Source organism: Lepidochelys olivacea (assembly GCF_965140295.1).
Source record: "Lepidochelys olivacea isolate rLepOli2 genome assembly, chromosome: 14".
Lineage (NCBI taxonomy): Eukaryota > Metazoa > Chordata > Testudines > Cheloniidae > Lepidochelys > Lepidochelys olivacea.
Genome location: NC_140424.1, coordinates 41,814,962 through 41,832,941, shown reverse-complemented (window position 1 = coordinate 41,832,941; position 17,980 = coordinate 41,814,962). Strand labels below are relative to the sequence as shown.

The following is a 17,980-nucleotide window of genomic DNA, read 5'->3' as shown; positions in this document are numbered from 1 at the left end:
TGAGGCCGACGGACACAGTCGCCTCCCCAGCAGGGCTGGTGAGTGCGGCCGGGAGGCAGGGGGTGGGGACGTGGGGCTTGGGGGAGACTGGGGGGGGGTGCTGGGCTGTGAGGGGGCAGGGAAGATCTGTGTGTGTCGGGGCACTAGGGAGTGGGGGTTCTGTGTGGGGTGCTGGGCAGTTGCGGTGAGGCCCGTGTGGGCAGGGGGGCGCTGGGCAGGGGTGGTGGTGTGCAGGGTGCTGTGCATTTGTGGGAGGGTGTGAGGGGGGCGCTGGGCATATTGGGTCAGGGGGAGGCCTCGGGCCATAGGGAGTCTGGGGTGGGGTGTTGCGGGGGCGGGGGGCACAGCATGGGCCCACCTCCAAGGGCAAGGGGCACACTGGCAGCACAGGGCCGGGCAGGCCACTCTGCATCTGGCAACTGCCAGTTTGCCCTCGCGCTGGGCGGGGCTGGGCGAAGCGGGGACACCCTCGCCATGCCATGCCCCATTGCTCCCGGCCGGCCCCTCGTTCCGGGGACCGACCTCTCTGCACCAGCTCCATTGCCCCCAGGGGTGCCCATATTTGGCGCCGGGCCCACAAAAGGTGAATCTGGCCCTGCCACAGGGCTGAAGCCTGGGGCCCTGAGCCCCGCCACCCGGGCTGAAGCCGAAGCCGAGGGGAACAGGTTGAGAACCCCTGCGTTGGAAAGCTGTAAAAACACCCAGGTTTTTTTTAACCTTTCCTTCTAGGTCAGGTTTTCTAAACCTCTGATCCTGTTTGTTGCTCTCGTCTGGATCCTCTCCAATTTCCCCACATCTTTCTTAAAGCACGGTGCCCAGAACTGGACACCGGATTCCAGCTGAGGCCTCCCCAATGCGGAGCAGAGCGGGACAACGACCTCCCGTGTCTTACGTACGACAGTCCTGTTAATACACCCCAGAACGATATTAGCCTTCCTCACAGCTGCCGTCACACTGTTGGCTCATATGCAATGTGCGATCCACTAGAAATCCCAGGCCCTTGTCAGCCGTCCGGCTGCCTAGCCAGTTAGTACCCACTTTGTAGCGGTGCATTTGATTTTTCCTTCCTAAGCATTTTGCCCTTGTCTTTATTGAATTTCATCTTGCTGATTTCAGGCCAATTCTCTCATTTGTCAAGGTCCTGTATTTTAAAACAGGTTTAAAACAAACAAAAGGAAGTATTTCTTTATACAATGCACAGTCAATCTGTGGAACTCTTTGCCAGAGGACGTTGTGAAGGCCAAGATTATAACAGGGTTAGAAAAAGAACTAGATAAGGTTATGGAGGATAGGTCTGTTGATGGCCTCTGTTTGCCATAAACTGGGAATGGACAACAGGGGAAGGATCACTTGATGTGTCCCTGTTCTGTTTATTCCCTCTGAAGCAGGAAGACAGGACACTGGGCTAGATGGACCTTTGGTCTGACCCAGTGTGGCCGTTCTTATGTTAATATAATATCATATAATTATAATTTTATAATTTAATTTAATTAATCATATAAATGAACAGAATGTTTTTATTGGCCTGAAACAATTTTTCCATTTGACAGGAAATGTTGAAATTTTTTTGGTTGTTTTCATTTCAGAACAGCAACAAATTTCAAACTCACGGCATTTCCCCTGAAACGGTAAATTGGATTCCCACCCAGCTTTATTCATCAGCCAGCCCCTTCTATTGCATTATGCACTGCAGCCACTAAGGGGTGCCGCTTTCACATGTAGTCACCAGTGAATCACAGAGATGAAGGAATTTGGGAAGAAATTGGGATGGAAATCTCCCCCTCCAGCCACCACCCAAGTTGGGCTCTGGGTTTGGGTCAGTTCTGATGATCTCTGATCAGCATATGAGAGATTCTTTTTCTAAGAAATCCCACAGCGTGCTTGAACCTACGATCATTAGCAATGCGGCACCGACCTCTGCCACTCCAGCTAAAGGCTGGGCTCCATTAGGTGGTAGTAGTAGTAGGCTGTTATCCTGTATGTGTAGCCATCACTAGCGGAGAGGGATGCAGCATAAGTGTGTTTTTGACAATGTCTTACACTGGAAATTCTGTCTGGTGAACCCACCCACCCCCATTTCTCCCTCCTCTACCTACAGAATCGTTCGGAAGTATGTCAGAAAACTTGTCCTAGCATTGAACCATTACTCCGACAGGAATGGCGAGGCCTGGTACCTGGTGAATAACATCCGGGAAAGGGTCAGCGAAGTGGAGAGGAACCCGGACGTTCTGGCCTATCCTGTGCGACTCTCCAAGCGAGGGAAATCATCCGTGGAGCTGTTCTACGAGGCTCTGAGAGATGCGAGGCCTTCGTCCCATTATACAACACAGTGCTGCCCCATTCTCCGGATCTCTGACGTACCCCCTTTTCCTGCTATCTGAGCACCCCCAGGAGGTCGGGCGTGCCATTATCCAGAAGTGAAACACAGAGAGGCTTAAGTGACTTGCCCAAGGTCATCTGTGGTGGAGCAGGAATTGAACCCACATTCCCCAAATGTAACTGTAAACGGAATGATCATCGTGCAGGGGTGTTTCCAATGGGGTTCTGCTGGGGCTGGTTCTTGGGCTGCTCTAATGACTTTTATCAATGAGCTGGAAGAAAACATAAAATCATCATGGATCAGGATTACAAATGACACAAACAGTGGGGGTGTGGTAAATAATGAAGAGGACCGGTCACTGATACGGAGCGATTTGGTAGACTGGGCCCAAGCAAACAATGTATATTTTAATACAGCAAAATGCAAACATCTAGAAACAGGGGTGCAGGCCGTGCTTACAGGATGGGGGACTCGAACCTGGGAAGCAGGTCGTGGTGGATAACCCGTTGAACACAAGCTCCTGGTGCGACCCAATGGCCAAAAGGGGTAATGCGAACCTAGGCTGCGTAAACAAAGAAATCTTAGTAGGGTTATCGCTCTGGCTCTGGGAGGGGAGTGGGATCTACTGGTTGGAGCAGGGGGCAGGGCTGGGAGCCAGGACTCCTGGGCTCTATATCTAGCTGTGGGCGGGGAGTGGAGTCTAGTGGGTTAGAGCGGGGGTGGGGTAGGAGGCAGGACTCCTGGGTCATATTCCCAAAGCTGTCATCCAATTAACATCTCAGTTTCCCCATCCTGAGCCCTTTCCTCCCTGGTAAGGCTGCACCGTGCTAATTGGCTTAATGAGCATTTGTAAAACTATGGGCGATCCCGAGACTGAAAGGTTCCGTAGCAGCGCAAGGGGTTATTATTAATCAGCATAATTGCTTCCTGAACCGCATGAGCGTCTGGGGCGTGGGACACCTGGCAGCCCGGGACGCGAAGCCAGGATGGACGTGCAGTCCCGAGCACGCAGGGCCGTCCCGGTCTGTCGGGCCCATCTTTCCGGTTCCTTTACGGAAGATGGCGCTGGGCGGGGAAGGGGGGACTGAAGAGAATAAAAACCACCAGATGCTCAAGTGGGAACGAGTCCAGATGGCCCCAGGCCTGTTATTGTTAGAAGGAGGCTTGGGGTAATTTATGTACCTTCCGTGTTTAGGGTCCAGTGCATGGATAGTCCATTATTTTTTGTCAAGGTCCAAATGTTTTGGTCAAGGTCCAGGCAAGAGCCAGGCTCCAGGGAAAATAATACAAAAAATAACAATAAAAATGGTAGTAAGACGAAATAAAAACATTTTGCCGCCCGTTCTAAAGCATCTTGACAGGTCTGGATTTGGCCCACGGTCCTCCTGCTGGTCTAGTGATATGTGTGTTATGGTAGCACTTGGACTGGGCTATGCGTGGGGAGTGGGGTCTAGTGGTTGGGGGGCTGGGAGTCAGGACTCGGGGTTCTATCCTCAGGGCACTCCACGGACCCTGACCAAGATCAGGGTTGCTGCTGGGCTGGGCATTGCATGGACCCCGACCGAGATGGGGGCCCCCGTTGGGCTCAGCACTGCCCGGACCCCGACTGAGATCGGGGCCCCCGTTGGGCTCAGCACTGCCCGGACCCCGACTGAGATCGGGGCCCCCGTTGGGCTCAGCACTGCCCGGACCCCGACTGAGATCGGGGCCCCCGTTGGGCTCAGCACTGCCCGGACCCCGACTGAGATCGGGGCCCCCGTTGGGCCAGGCACTGCACTGACCCCAACCGAGATTGGGGTCCCTATTGGGCCAAGTGCTACACAGACCCCGTCCGAGATTGGGGTCCCCATTGGGCCAAGTGCTACACAGACCTTGGCTGAAATCAGCAGCCCCCAAACCTTTTGTTTTCATCACACACAAAACCAAACAAATTATCCCTCCCCCCAAAAAACCAACAACAACAAAACCCACAACTTTTCAGCCAAAACAAATATTTTGTTTTCAATTGCCGGAAAGCTGAACAACGGTTGCCATTTGGGTTTGCAATTTTGACGTTTCGATGAAATCCGGCATTTCCCTCCTGTGTGTCAAACTGCCCCCCCTTTCTCCCCACCCCCGTTTTCAACCTGCTCTTCAGCAGCCATGACCCTGCTCTCAGGTATGACCTGGCATTGCTCGTACGACTCCCGTCCTGATGGCAAACGGGCAAGCCAGGGGAAGGCTGTGCCCCCCTTCTGGAGCGGGGAGCTAGCCAGAGGGCCTTGGTCTCAGGGCGGGGTCTGATTTGTCACTGTATTATTTCACTGAGATGGGATCAGTCTTGGGGTAGCTCCGTGATGCAAACTGGGCATGCAGCTGCAGATGGCGGGGGGCAAGGGGAGGGTGAGCAGGCCAGATAGCAAATGTGACAAAATCGGGACACTTTGGGGAGGGGGGTATAGGTGTGTATATAAGACAAAGCCCCTAATATTGGGATGGTCCTAATAATATCGGGATGCCAGGTCACGGGGAGGCGGGGGGAATCTCCCCAGAGCAGGACAAAGAGGGGTGGGGACCTGTCCCAGGCAGGGGCCCCCTCTAAACTGGTTGGCCTGGGCTGGTCACGTCTGAAAGCCGCTCTGCGTGTTTTTCCTGGCCCTGCCCCACCGGTCGGGCGGGAGGAAGAATTCAAGGAACGCGTGGGGAGCTGGCATGGACCAGACGCCCCCGCGGCCTTCGTCACGCTCCGGGACTGATTATGAAATCGGCCCTGGCAGCGTCTAGCGTGTTACAACGTCCCCCCTGGATGCCTGGCGCTGGACGCTGCTAACGAGGAACGACGGGGTTGGGTCGAGGGGGGCGGCTTTCCCCTCTAGGGGGCGCTGGCTCTGTTCTGGCCCCAGAGCCGGGCACCTGGCTGGCTGGGGGAGGGGGGGGCGGGAGAGGGGATGGGGGCCTCTCCCTTCTAGGGGGCACTGGCTCTGTTCTGGCCCCAGAGCCGGGCACCTGGCTGGCTGGGGGAGGGGGGGGGCGGGAGAGGGGATGGGGGCCTCTCCCCTCTAGGGGGCGCTGGCTCTGTTCTGGCCCCAGAGCCGGGCACCTGGCTGGCTGGGGGGGGGGGGGGCGGGAGAGGGGATGGGGGCCTCTCCCTTCTAGGGGGCACTGGCTCTCTCTGTATCAGCAAATGCGTGTGTGTTGCTGTCTCATAGGCTCACGTTGACACAATCACTGCGGGGGTCTCTGTGTGTGTGTGTCGTGGTCGCTGTGTCTGTGGCAGCATGTGTGAGTGAGAATTGCCTGTGCATTACGCTGTGCGTGTGCACCGCTGCCCGAGTGTGTGTGGCTAGCGTGCTCTGTCTCTCCGGGGAAACGTGTGTGTGCGCATCGGCCTGGCTGCGTAGTGCCATCTCTGTGCCAACGTGGGTTGCTAATTGTGTGTGTGTGTGTGAGTGTGTGCATTGCTCTGTGTGTGTGTCAGTGCGTGTGTGTGTCAGTGTGTGTGTGTCAGTGTGTGCATTGCTCTGCGTGTGTGTCAGTGTGCGTGTGTCAGTGTGTGCATTGCTCTGTGTGTGTGTCAGTGTGTGTGTGTGTCAGTGTGTGTGTCAGTGTGTGCATTGCTCTGCGTGTGTGTCAGTGCGTGTGTGTGTCAGTGCGTGCATTGCTCTGCGTGTGTGTCAGTGCGTGTGTGTGTCAGTGTGTGTGTGTCAGTGCGTGCATTGCTCTGTGCGTGTGTCAGTGTGTGTGTCAGTGTGTGCATTGCTCTGTGTGTGTGTCAGTGCGTGCGTGTGTCAGTGTGTGTGTCAGTGCGTGTGTGTCAGTGTGTGCATTGCTCTGCGTGTGTGTGTCAGTGCGTGTGTGTGTCAGTGTGTGTGTGTCAGTGTGTGCATTGCTCTGCGTGTGTGTGTCAGTGTGTGCATTGCTCTGTGTGTGTGTCAGTGTGTGTGTGTGTCAGTGCGTGCATTGCTCTGCGCATGTCAGTTTGTGCGTTGCTCTTTCTGTGTATGTCAGCGTGCCTTGCTCTCTGTGTGTGTTTGTCGGTGTACACGTCGCTGTGTGTGCGCGTCAGTGTGTGTGTGTGTGTCAGTGTGTGCGTTGCTCTGCGCGTGTGTCAGTGCGTGTGGTGCCCTGTCTGTGTGTCAGTGTGTGCATCGCTGTGTGTGTGTGTCAGTGTGTACACAGGAGTATGTGTGTGCGTCGCTCTGTTTGTTTTCCAGTGTGTGTGTCAGTGTGTCACTGTGGGTGTCGCTCCTTGTGTGTGTCAGTGTGGGCGTCGCTCTGTGTGTCGGTGTGGGCACTGCTGTGTGTTCTGTGTGTGCAAGTTGCCCTGTGCGTGTCCGCGTCGCTTCTTGTGCTTTTCCACGGGTGCATTCCTCAGCACGCGCGTGTGTGACTATTGCCGGCTCCGCGTGCCGTTGTCTCGGTGTGTGTCTAGCTGCCTCTGTTGCAGGGAGACGCGGGGCCCCTATTGCTCCGCGTGTGCTCGCCTCCCGCCCCCCCCCCCCTTCTCCCTGCAGCAGCTTCAGCCCCCAAATCCCCTCCGGCAAAACAGGACCCCGCTCTCCTTCGAGCCGGAATCGAACCAGCGACCTAAGGATGACTCTGTTCACGTTCTACAGTCCTCCGCTCTACCAGCTGAGCTATCGAAGGGAGGTGCCTGGAGCGGTGAATGGCACCTCTTAGTGTGCACGCCTGGCAGGGCTGGCCAGGAGAGGGTGTGTCTGGGTCCAAGGTCTGCGGGTGTAAGAGAGCCCCAGCCCTTCACTCCCGCCGGCCTAGCAGACCAAGGATCAGAAGGAGCTCCTGGGTGTGCGTGTCACCGTCTGTGTCTCTCACCCGGTCTGCCCCCTTCCCTCTCTTTCTCTATGTCCTCTGTCCTTCCATCTCTAGGGTGACCAGAGAGCAAGTGTGAAAAATCAGGGCCCTTTTTTCAGTGTGGGTGTGTGGGGGCGGGGTATAGTTGCAAATATAACACAAAGCCCCTGATATAGGGGGACATCTGGGCACCCTGCTCTCCTCTTTCACCATCTTCCGCCCACTGAGGGGACCGGACACTGTGCTTTGTAATCTGGCCCCGCTGTGTGGCCCGCGGTGCACCCGCCCGGAGGTGGAGTTGCCGGAATTGGCTGCGGTGAGCCCAGTGTGTTCCTCCGTTGAGTTCATCCTTTCGGGGTGTGCGGTTTCCGTCGCAGACCCCCCTCAATCGTTTCGAATAAAGGGGCGGGGAGCCCTTTGGGAATCTTAGACATAGCCCACAGGCAGCCGATTACCCACCACTGTAGAATGGTCATGACAACCATTCGCAGAGCCCTTAGACATCACCGGGGTCCACGGACGACAGGGTTGCAAATGGATCGTTTCTAAAGCGTGCTGCTGGGAGTGTGTTCGACGGGATTCGATGGGGAAGGAAGGTGTTTGTTTGCCACATCTCTCTCTGGGAAAGATGTTCTTTTTACACAGTCATGGGACGTCTGGAAGGGACCTCGAGGGGTCATCTAGTCCGGTCCCCTGCACTCAAGGCAGGACTAAGTATTATCTAGACCATCCATGAGAGGGGTTTGTCTAACCTGCTCTTAAAACCTCCAATGATGGAGATTCCACAACCTCCCTGGGCAATTTATTCCAGTGCTTAAACACCCTGACAGTAGGGCGTTTTTCCTAATGTCCAACCTAAACCCCCCTTGCTGCAATTTAAGCCCATTGCTTCTTGTCCTAGCCTCAGAGGTTAAGAACAATTTTTCTCCCTCCTCCTTGTAACAACCTTTTATGTACTTGAAAACCGTGATCATTTGCTTTCTGCCTCTGTGTCTCGCAAGGGATGGAGGGAAGGAAGAGAGACAGATGAGGAGGAAGGGGAGCAGGATCGGAACCAAAAGCCAGGCAAAGAAGTTAGTGCCTAGGTGGACAGGCAGACACCATGAAGAAGAGCGACAGAAAAACCTGTGCCTATTCCTTCGATAGCTCAGCTGGTAGAGCGGAGGACTGTAGAGTGTGAACAGAGTCATCCTTAGGTCGCTGGTTCGATTCCGGCTCGAAGGAGGGAACTTTTTTTCCTGCGCGTTTTGAATACGATATCATCTAAGAGCGTTGGGATCGGGGGAGGGCAATAGCCCCTCTGTCAGAGGGTGGGTGTGCTTCTCTTCCCACATCTCCCTGCTTTCTGGATGCCCTCCAAGTCATTCCCTCAACTTCAGTTGCTCGCTATAGATGGGAAGATCTTTGTCGTCTCTGCAGCGCCCAGCGCAACGGGGCCCTGATCTCAGCCGGGGCAGGGACTGTCTCTCCCTGTGTGTCTGGGCAGCGCCCGGCACAACGGGGCCCTGATCTCAGCCGGGGCAGGGACTGTCTCTCCCTGTGTGTCTGGGCAGCGCCTGGCCCAACGGGGCCCTGATCTCAGCCGGGGCCCCAACAGTGCTTTCATAAATCACATAGTCATCACCATATTGAAATAGCAGCTGGCCTTAATAGGAACAAAATTAGGGTAATAACGTAGCTCTCTGTGCCTGCGCCTCTTTAAAATTTGTCTCCCAAGACTGGCTTATGAAGAACAGACAATGGTTGTAGCAAGGGGGCAAGGCCTGGATGTCAGGACTCCTGGGTTCTGTCCCCAGCTCTGGCACGGGTGTGGGGGTCTCGTTACTAGAGCTGGTGGGGGCTGGGAGTCAGGACTCCTGGGTTCTATCCTCAGTTCTAGCAGGGGCAAGCCGGTCTAGTGGTTAGAGAGCATGATGGGCGTCAGGATCCTTGGGTTCTACTTCCCCTCCTCACTGTTTAACAAGCAGCTAGACATCTGTGACTCAGTTTCTCCTTTGGTACAGTGGGGCAAACACTCCCCTCCCTCTTGAGGAATGTAATTAACAAGCATCTGCCCAGAGCAGAGATGAGGTGCCTTTCATGAGCTCCACCTTGCTGTCAAGCTTTGATCTGTCTCTTCCTCTCCAGGGTTGGCTGGAGCTTGCTGGATTCTCCCCAGCTCTTTGCCCGGCTTGGCATTTCCTGGCCTGAAGGCTTGGCCCTTTCACTAGTTACAGTGCTGGCCTCCGGGCTCTTTGCCCTGCCTGTGCCCCAGACAGCCATTGTACATTTGGGCTGGGCCTAGCAGGTCCCCAAGATCAGTGCAGCGTCTACCCACTACGTGGGGCAGCATCATGATAAGCCTCTTTTCACTGAGGAAACTGAGGCATCGGAACTTGCCTAAAGTCACACAGCGAGTTAGCAGCACAGCCAAAGATAGAACCCAGGAATCCTGACTCCCAACCCCCTGCCAGTTCTATCCCACTAGCGTGCAAGCCCTTCTTAGTGCTGGGGACAGAACCCAGGAGTCCTGGCTCCCAGTTGCCTGCCGGTGGGGGGCTCATGACTAGAGCTGGTGGGGGGCTGGGTGTCAGGACTCCTGGGTTCTATCCCCAGTTCTAGCAGGGGCAAGCTGGTCTAGTGGTTAGAGCACGGTGGCACATGGGAGTCAGGACCCTTGGGTTCTACTTCCCCTTCTCACTGTTTACCAAGCATCTAGGCACCTGTGACTCAGTTTCTCATCTATCCCATTAGATTGCACTCCCTTCTCAGGGCTGGGCACAGAACCCGGGAGTCCTAACTCCCAGCCTCCCCTGCTCTAACCCACTAGACCCCACTCCACTCCCCTCCGCTCCCCAAGCTGGGGATTGAACCAAGAATCCTGGCTTCCAGCCTCCTCCCCTCCCCCCAAGATCAAAACACCTTTGCAGAACCAGTCAAGCCCACATGCTCCCGGTGGCACATTCCTGCCAGGGAGAGAAGCTGGCGGAGTGGAAGAACCAGCCGGTTACGCAAGGGGATGTTTACCTGGAGCCTCTCCATCCCCGGGGGGACGCTCCTCCCTCTCCGCCCGCACCCCGCATAAAGGGGAAGGATTCGCCCGAGCGAAGGGAAAGGAGCCATGGAAGGCCGGGGACCGGTGGCAGAGTTGCAGCGTTCCATCATCTGTCCTATCTGCAGGGGTCCCTTCAAGGACCCGGTGCTGCTGGACTGTGACCACAGCTACTGCCGAGCCTGCATCACAGGCCAGTGGGAACGGGAGAGGGCGGGGGTGCTGTCCTGCCCCCAGTGCCAGCAGGTCTTCGAGCGGCGCAGCCTGCGCACCCATGTCAAACTGGCCGTGGAGGTCAAGATCGCCCAGAACCTCAAAGCCAAGATGGCCCAGGAGGCCCTGGTGCCCAAGCGCCGCCGGCAGCGCGGCGGCTGGATCCCGGTGTCGGTCATGCCAGAGGGGCAGGTAGGTGGCTGGTTAACCCGCGGGACGCCCTGCTGCAGGATTCTAATCTGTGCACGGGAGGATGGCCTGGGAGACAAAGCACTGGGCTGGGCCGCAGGACCCCTGGGCTTTTTTTCTGGCTCTGCCAGTGGCCTTGGGCATGCCCCTCTCCCGAGCCTCAGTTTCCCCAGCTCTAAAATGGAGCTAATGATCCTGACCTCCTTTGCGAAGCACTTTGAGCTCTGAAGCTGAAAAGCACACGTGCAAGGGGTTATTAGGATTATAATATAGGGTCCAGTACAGCTCTCATTGCTGGGGAGCGGAGCACCTAACCGTCGTGCATGACTCAACGCACCGACACATCTGTCACCAGCTGTTCATTCTCCCAGCCACCGCCCCGCCCCCCAACAGGGGAGACGTTTGTGCAGGGGAGTGTCTTGTTTTGGTAGGGCTGCTGTGTTGTTTTCTTTAATCATACAGGCATGGAAAGACTGGGGGACCCTGGGATGGTGGGTAAGGGGGGTCCACAGAGACTGCTATGGAGGGTGGGGGGAGAATGGGAGACTCTGGCAAGGGGGAAGGGGAGGCACGCAGAACTCCTGGTGTGGGCGGGGGGAGGCTGGGGGGAGACGTGACTCTTTGATTCCAAGGTCAGAAGGGGTCATTGTGATCAGCTGGTTTGAGCTTCTGTAGAGCACAGGCCGGAGAACTGCCCCCCAATAATTCCTAGAGCGGCTCCTGGTCTGAGGGGCAGGGAGAGGAGAATGGAGGGCGCACAACATCCTTGCCATGGGGTGGGGGAGAAGAGGGTGCCAAGAACTCCTGTTTTCGGGGGGGGGGAGGATTGGAAGCATCTGGTATGGGGACACACAGAGCTCCAACCATGTAGGGGAGAATTGGGGGCATAAAAGCCCTTGCCATGGGGGTGGGAAATGAGGGAACAGGTGCCCCCAGAGCCACCAGTACGCGGGGGGAAGGGGGGCAGGCAACTGGGAACCTTGCTGTGGGGAGAGGGAGCGTAGAGCTCCCCTCCATGGTGGTTGCTGATATGGAAGAAGAGGAGGCACCCAGAGACCCTGGGAGGGGAAAGACAGAGGTTTTGGGGGCGGGTGGGGGGAAAGCTAGGAGCCCCTGCCCGGGGGCTGATCCGCGTGCAACGGGCCAATGCTGGGGATTGAACCAAGAACCTTCAGGGCTAAAGGTAGGAGCTGTTACAGCTGGGTCCCCTGTGAGGGCTGTAACAGTTACCGCCCCGCCCCCCCCCCGCCCCACCCCCCTGGCTCGGGAAGCAAGGGGGCTCCGTCCCACTCTGAGCAGTGGGGCTGGCTTGGCTCCAGCTCGTGTCCATCCTCCAGTTCCACCCGTCCCCGCCCCTGTGCTGTGGTTCTGCCTGGAGGTCTCACCCATCCCCCTGCATCGCGCCAGGCGCTGCACAAAGCAAATAGAGGCTCCCAGTTTCCCCAGGGGCTGGTCTTGCGCTGTGAGGTGCACTGGGGGGTTGGGGGAGGTTTCGACAGCTCCCTCGGAGGCACCCACTGCAGGGCCGCTAACGGATGCTGAATGGGCCCTGTTGGTCTGATGTGGATGGCAGGGAGGAGGGATACCGGGCTAGATGGGCCCCATATGATAGGCCGATTCCCATGCAGGGTGTCCATTATGTGGCGGGCAGGCTGGGAAGGTTACGGGTCTGTTATTTCAGTGCTCCCTACACACAGGACCCCTTTCACTGCCTCCCAGAGTAGCCCAGCAGCCACCCCGGTCCCTGGGGAAATGGAAATATAGCCAGGGGGGCCTGACCCATCCAAGATCCTGACTGCCCAGCCCGACCCCCTTCATTTCTAACCCACTCACCCAGTGGCTTTCAACCAGCGGTATGCGTACCCCTCGGGGTACGCCGAGGTCTTCCAGGGGGTACATCAGCTCCTCTAGATATAAACCTAGTTTGACAACAGGCTGCATAAAAAACACTAGCGAAGTCAGGACAAACGGAAGTGTCATACAGACAGTGACTGGTTTATCCTGCTCTATAGACGATACACTGAAACGTTTCTATTCCCATTGATTTCTTACGGTAAAAATGAGAGCGTCAGCACTCACATTTTTACGTCTTATTTTGTGACCACGTCGTTTTGAAGTGAGGGGAGACTTGGGGGTACGCCAGACAAATCAGCCTCCTGAAAGGGGGACAGTCGCCTGGAAAGGTTGAGAGCCACTGGGCTAGTCAACAAGTCTCTAGCTGTGGTTTCCATTTGGGTACTGGGGCTCCCCCCTCGGCCATCCAGCCTTAGAGGTGATGGGACAGCGCCACACCACTAGACCTCACTGCCCACCCAGGGCTGAGGCTAGAACCCAGGAGTCCTGGCTCCCGGCCCCACTCATGCCAACCCGCTCACCCCTGCTCCTCTCCCAGAGCTGGGGATAGAACCCAGGAGTCCTGGCTCCCAGCCCTCCCCCGCTGTAAGCACGTGATTGCACATGCAGCTGGGCTCGGTGCCCACGTGCTGTTCACCTGGCAGTGGCAGCGGGCCAGGCCAAGGCGCTGACTGTAAACACACGCCACGCCGTGGGGCCCTGTCCTCGTGAATTAATCAGCAGCCCCCGGGGCATGTGGGAATCCTGTCCTCAGCCACCGCGACCCGCCTGCGCAACTGTCCCGGCTAGTCCCACCGCATCCTTCCCCGGCTCATCACAGACCTCACGCACGAGCCGTTCCAGCCCCACTCAGCCTCCTGGAATTTACGAGCCGGCCACGTCAATATCTCCTCCTGGCACCAGCCAACCTGGGCACACCAGCCTCAACCACGTGCCGTGGGCGGCTTGGGCCGGGCCCAGCAAGCCCAGCCCTTCTTCCCCGGCCAAGCTTTCCCCTCGCCCCCTTCCCCTGCGGGCTCATTTCCACTCTGCCGTCTTCCTGACCCTGTTCCAGGGCATGGAGCCTGATTGGACCCAGCCCCACACACTGTTACCGCCTGGGTCTATGGCATCCAGATAGCAAGTGTGAAAAATAAGGACGGGGGTAGGGGGTAATGGGCGCCTGTAGAAGATAAAGCCCCCATGGGCCACACGTGAACCTCCCCTTTGGGGAGGCTAGCCCCCCAGCCCCTCCTCTTCCACCCAAGGCCCCACCCCTACCCCGCCGCTTCTGGCCCCCTGGCCTATTATACCTGGCGTCCATGAAACCCCAGTCCCTAGCATGGAGGTGGGATGACACCATGGCTTGTTCTTGATGGCCTCCTGGGCAGACACCACTGTGACCTGCATAGCTTGAAGCTGGCCTCCAAGCCCTCCTGGCATCTTTGAGGGTGGCCGGCTCTCTGCTTGGCTTCATCTGCAGGTCTCAGGGGCTGAGTCCCATGGGTGGATTTGGTTTTTGTGTATAAGGCCCTGGGTGGAGGAGGGAAGCTATGGTCTCTCCACCCCTCCACTTGCTCTATGGGCAAAAAGGGGGGCTCTGGGTAGGCCCTGGGCTACCACACAACCTCCCTTAGCCTGGGTGTTGCTTATATGCCTGAACACTGCCTCCAGGTGGGTGGAAATGGAGCTGTGTTGCATACTCCCCATACAGCTGGGAGTGAAGAGGGGATTCTTCTGCAGCTGAGGATCTGAGCTGTAAAATATCTAGGCAGCCTCCTTTGGGCTCAGCTCTTCCTCAGCCCTCAGCCCCGTCCCATTGGCTTTTCCCCTGGGTGCCTTTCCTAGGGGAACTAGAGCTGGTATCCTAGGATCCACCAATATGCCCCAACTGCCAGCCCCAGAAAGAGGAATTAATGGGGCATGGCCCTGGCTTGGCTCTAGCCTTTGGTTGGGGAGCCAGAATTCCTGGGTTCTATCCTCAGCTGTGGGAGGGGACTGCGGTCTTGTAGGTTATAGCAGAGGAGCTGCGAGTCAGGAGTCTTGGGGGTCTACCCCCAGCTGTGGGAGGGGAGTGGGGTCTAGTGGTTAGAGTGTGTGTGGGGGGGAAGGGGGGATTCTCTTCCTTCACTTCCCCTTTCTGTGCCTCAGTTTCTCCAGAGCGGTTATGAGACTTCATCACTGAGCTGGTTCAGAGTCGAGACCCATCTGGGGGTTGTGCTAGGTGCTTTCTCTGTGGGCGCCCAGGCTGTGCCCCCTCTTGGTCAATACAGAGACCTCCGGTCTCCAGGGGCTGCTGGTCTGGGGCTCTGAGCTCTTGCGGATTCACGGGGTGTGTGCAGCATCCTTGGGGGACGTGGCGTCCCAGCAGCAGAAATGGAGAATAGACAGGAGGGGACAAGCCAGCCCTAGCCCTGGTGGAGTTGTCCTGCCTCAGGTTCGTCCCCCGAGTGGATGAGGTCCTGGAGAATAAACCGTAGGAAACATTCTTGGCTAACAGGCCGAGATCCAATGGCAGAGCTGGGCGAATAATGGAGTTTGCAATTCATGAGCAAATTCAAACAGTCCACCAAAAAATGGTTTCAGGGCAAGTGGAAACCGAAAGTTTTTTAAATGTTCGGTGAAGCAAAAAGTGTGTCTGAGGGGAGGGGACGGAAATTCATTTTGAGCAAACCATTTTGTTTTCATCTTGACCTTTTTAAACCTTGGTTTGGAATTTTTTTTAAAAAAAGAAAAGGAAAGGAACAGATTAAATGAAACGTCGTTTCCAACCCAAACGCTGAAACGTGGAGTTTATGGCTTTTTGGTGTGGATTTGTTTCTTTTTTTGAATTTGGTTTTTGAAATTCTGAAGTGAACAAGTCAGCTAAATTGGCACCCCTTTTAGCCCTTTTGAAAAGTTAAAAAATCATGTGTTTCGGGTGGTGTGGAAACCAAAAGTTTTTGAAATGTTCGGTGAAGCGAAAAGTGTGGGGGGGGATCATTCTGAGGAAAACAAAACATTATGTTTCAATTATGACCCTTTTAAAACTAGTCTTGAATTTTATTAAAAATAAAAGGAAAGAAACGTAAGAAGTGAAAAGTTATTTCCTACCAAAAAATTGACACTTTTTTTTGAAATTTGTTTCTCCCCCTCTCCCCCCAAAATAAACAGTCCAGCTAAACTGACACAATTGGGGCGTGGGGGGGGGGGGGAATTGCTTGTTTTTCTTTGGACACAAACAATTCAGCGAAATTGACGTGAATTTTGACTTTAGTTTCCAAAATGAAGAATTTGGTGAAACACTTGCAAATCCACCACGCGTTAGTTTTGCCAAATCTGCATTTTCCCCCCCTCAAAGTTTCTACCGGAAAATATCCCCCAGCTCTGTCCAACAGCTCCTGTCCCATGGCCGATGGCCCACTCTACCCTGAGTCTAATGACGTCTCTCTCTGTCTTCTCTCCACCAGGGTGTCGGGAAAATCTGCAGATAGTGAGTGCCCCTTTCTTCTCCTGCATGGTGTAAGTTGGCGGGCACAGGGCCTGGCACGGATGGCACTTTCACCGGCCACCATTCACCTGCCCCCAAGGCCCCGATCTATGATTTCCCCCCAGGTGTGAGCGTGACAGGGAGGAATGGCCACAATCCAAGCACACCCTCCATGGGGGGACCTCCGGCCCTAGAGAATAGGGCAGGGAGCTTAATAGGGGAGGTGCCAACAGCTGATGGTCCCAGGGCCAGTGATGGAGTGTGGTGAGAGTGGCACAAGCAATGCCTGTGCCACGGGGAGTGGACAGAAGCCCAGTAGGGGGCGCTTTCCTCTCCCACTCAGCGCAGACCCCAATTCCGCAGTGCGACGCTAGGGGGCGCCCTGACACCGTTCGGCCAGAAAGCCGCTCGGGGTTATTAAAGCTGCTTTCCCCTCAAAGCCGGGCCACTGATACTGGATTCCAGCCGATTTAATTCCACCGCCAGGAATTCTCCCAGCTGTTGCCGTGACATACAAGATCCTTCTGCGCTCCCTGGCCTCAATGGCCACGCCGCGCTTAACCAGCGGCAGCCCCCCGCCCCAGAAGTAGCTGCATCTCAACTGTAAAGAAGCGATCCCGCTGTGGATTGTCACGGGGCAGCTACCTCCCACCCCAGAGATGGCTGCATCTCCGTGCTGGTGAGTGACCCCAAGGAAGCATTTCTGTGCGGCTGTTCCCACCCATCCACCCAGGGGTGGCTGCAGCTCAGCGCTGGGGGCACAATCCCTGTGCAGCATTGCTGTGGGGCTGTTCCCCAGCTGCCCCACCCCAGAGGTGGCTGCATCTCAGCACTGGGCAAGCGTCCCTAGCATAACAAGCCTATAGGTCCCTTTGGGGTGATTATCGTCCATACCCTCCCTCTCTCTCTGCAGCTAACGTGACGCCGGACCCTCCCCAAACCGTCCACTCTGACCTGAGCCTCTCAGACAATATCAGGACCGTCCACCTGGGCCTTGGAGAGCAGCCCTGGCTCCTGGACCACCCCTGAGAGATTCAACTTGCTCCTGGGCCATGCCAGGCAGCTAGGGTGTCTCCTCCAGCCACATGTAGCAGAGCTAGGCCCATACAGTGGCTCCCTGCGGATAGGCCTCAGTCCCGCGCCTGCAGGGGTCCCCCCTCTGGGGGACTGGGACAAGCTGAATGTTGGTGGATCAGCCCTGGGGACAGATGCAGAAGAAATGGGACCCACTGGCCCATCTTACGGAGCACAGCTGGGAGGAACAGTCTGGGGTAACGATCGGAGCCGGCGCCCCATACAGGGGAAAGGCCCCATGTCCCATTCCCCACCAACCCCCCGATCCAGCTGGTCTCCCTGTCCTGGGCCAGATCAGATCCTGGGACAGGATTAGAGGGGAAAGGTTCCATGTCCCACTCCCTGCCCCCCTGAGCCAGCCAGCCCCGGTCCAGATCTGAGCCAGTGCCCCATATCGGGGAAAGGCCCTGTATCCTAGTCCCCAAACCAGCCAGTCCCCACTGCCGCAGCTTGGGGCTAGATGAGGTCGGCCCGTATCCCCGTCCCCTACTGAGTATTTTCATGCCGTCTGCTCTCTCATCTCACCAGAGTTTTCCCTGCTGCTCTCTGCCACAGCTGTGTTGTATTCTTGTGTGGCTGCCCCTGGAGTTTGTTTTGCTAACTTTGTATTTAGTCCAGTGGAGGCCTCTATTGTGATGAATTATTATTAATATTATTGAGCACAAGGGGAAAAAATAAAGTCTTCCGGGAAACATGAGCCAGCCAGTCCTTTGCTCTTAGGTTTTCTTTTGAAGACCGTGGCGTGCCCCCGAAACCCCTCTATGCCAGCGGGCAAGAGAATTTCCCACGCCTGGCATGTGCCACCTGGCTCACCCAAGGCTGTCATGGGAGGTGTTAAATGAAAACGCGAGCCACGCTGGTCATGAATAGCAGCGTGACGTATTGGCACAGACACTCGCTGAGGCGTTTCGGATGGCTGCCGACAATCTGTCCTGACCGTCGGTGGCAAAGCAGAGCTCACAAGCTCAATGCCGGCAAAATCACCTCTCTGCGGTCAGCCCACACAACGAGCGCTCCCCTTACATACAAAGGCCACAGGGAGAGGTGGCACTGGAGAATG

At 56.3% G+C, this 17,980-nt stretch overlaps 1 protein-coding gene across 1 annotated transcript; it reads left to right on the top strand.

The window, feature by feature from the left end:
• Positions 1–10,211: 10,211 nt before the first annotated feature.
• Positions 10,212–17,625, top strand: RNF39 (ring finger protein 39; the record flags this gene model as incomplete). The annotated part of the gene is made up of 3 exons (XM_084648077.1): positions 10,212–10,547; positions 15,827–15,849; positions 16,760–17,625. 3 exons carry the CDS (start codon positions 10,212–10,214, stop codon positions 16,761–16,763), a joined length of 363 nt encoding a protein of 120 aa, XP_084504203.1. The 3' UTR covers positions 16,764–17,625.
• Between the last annotated feature and the right edge of the window lie 355 nt (positions 17,626–17,980).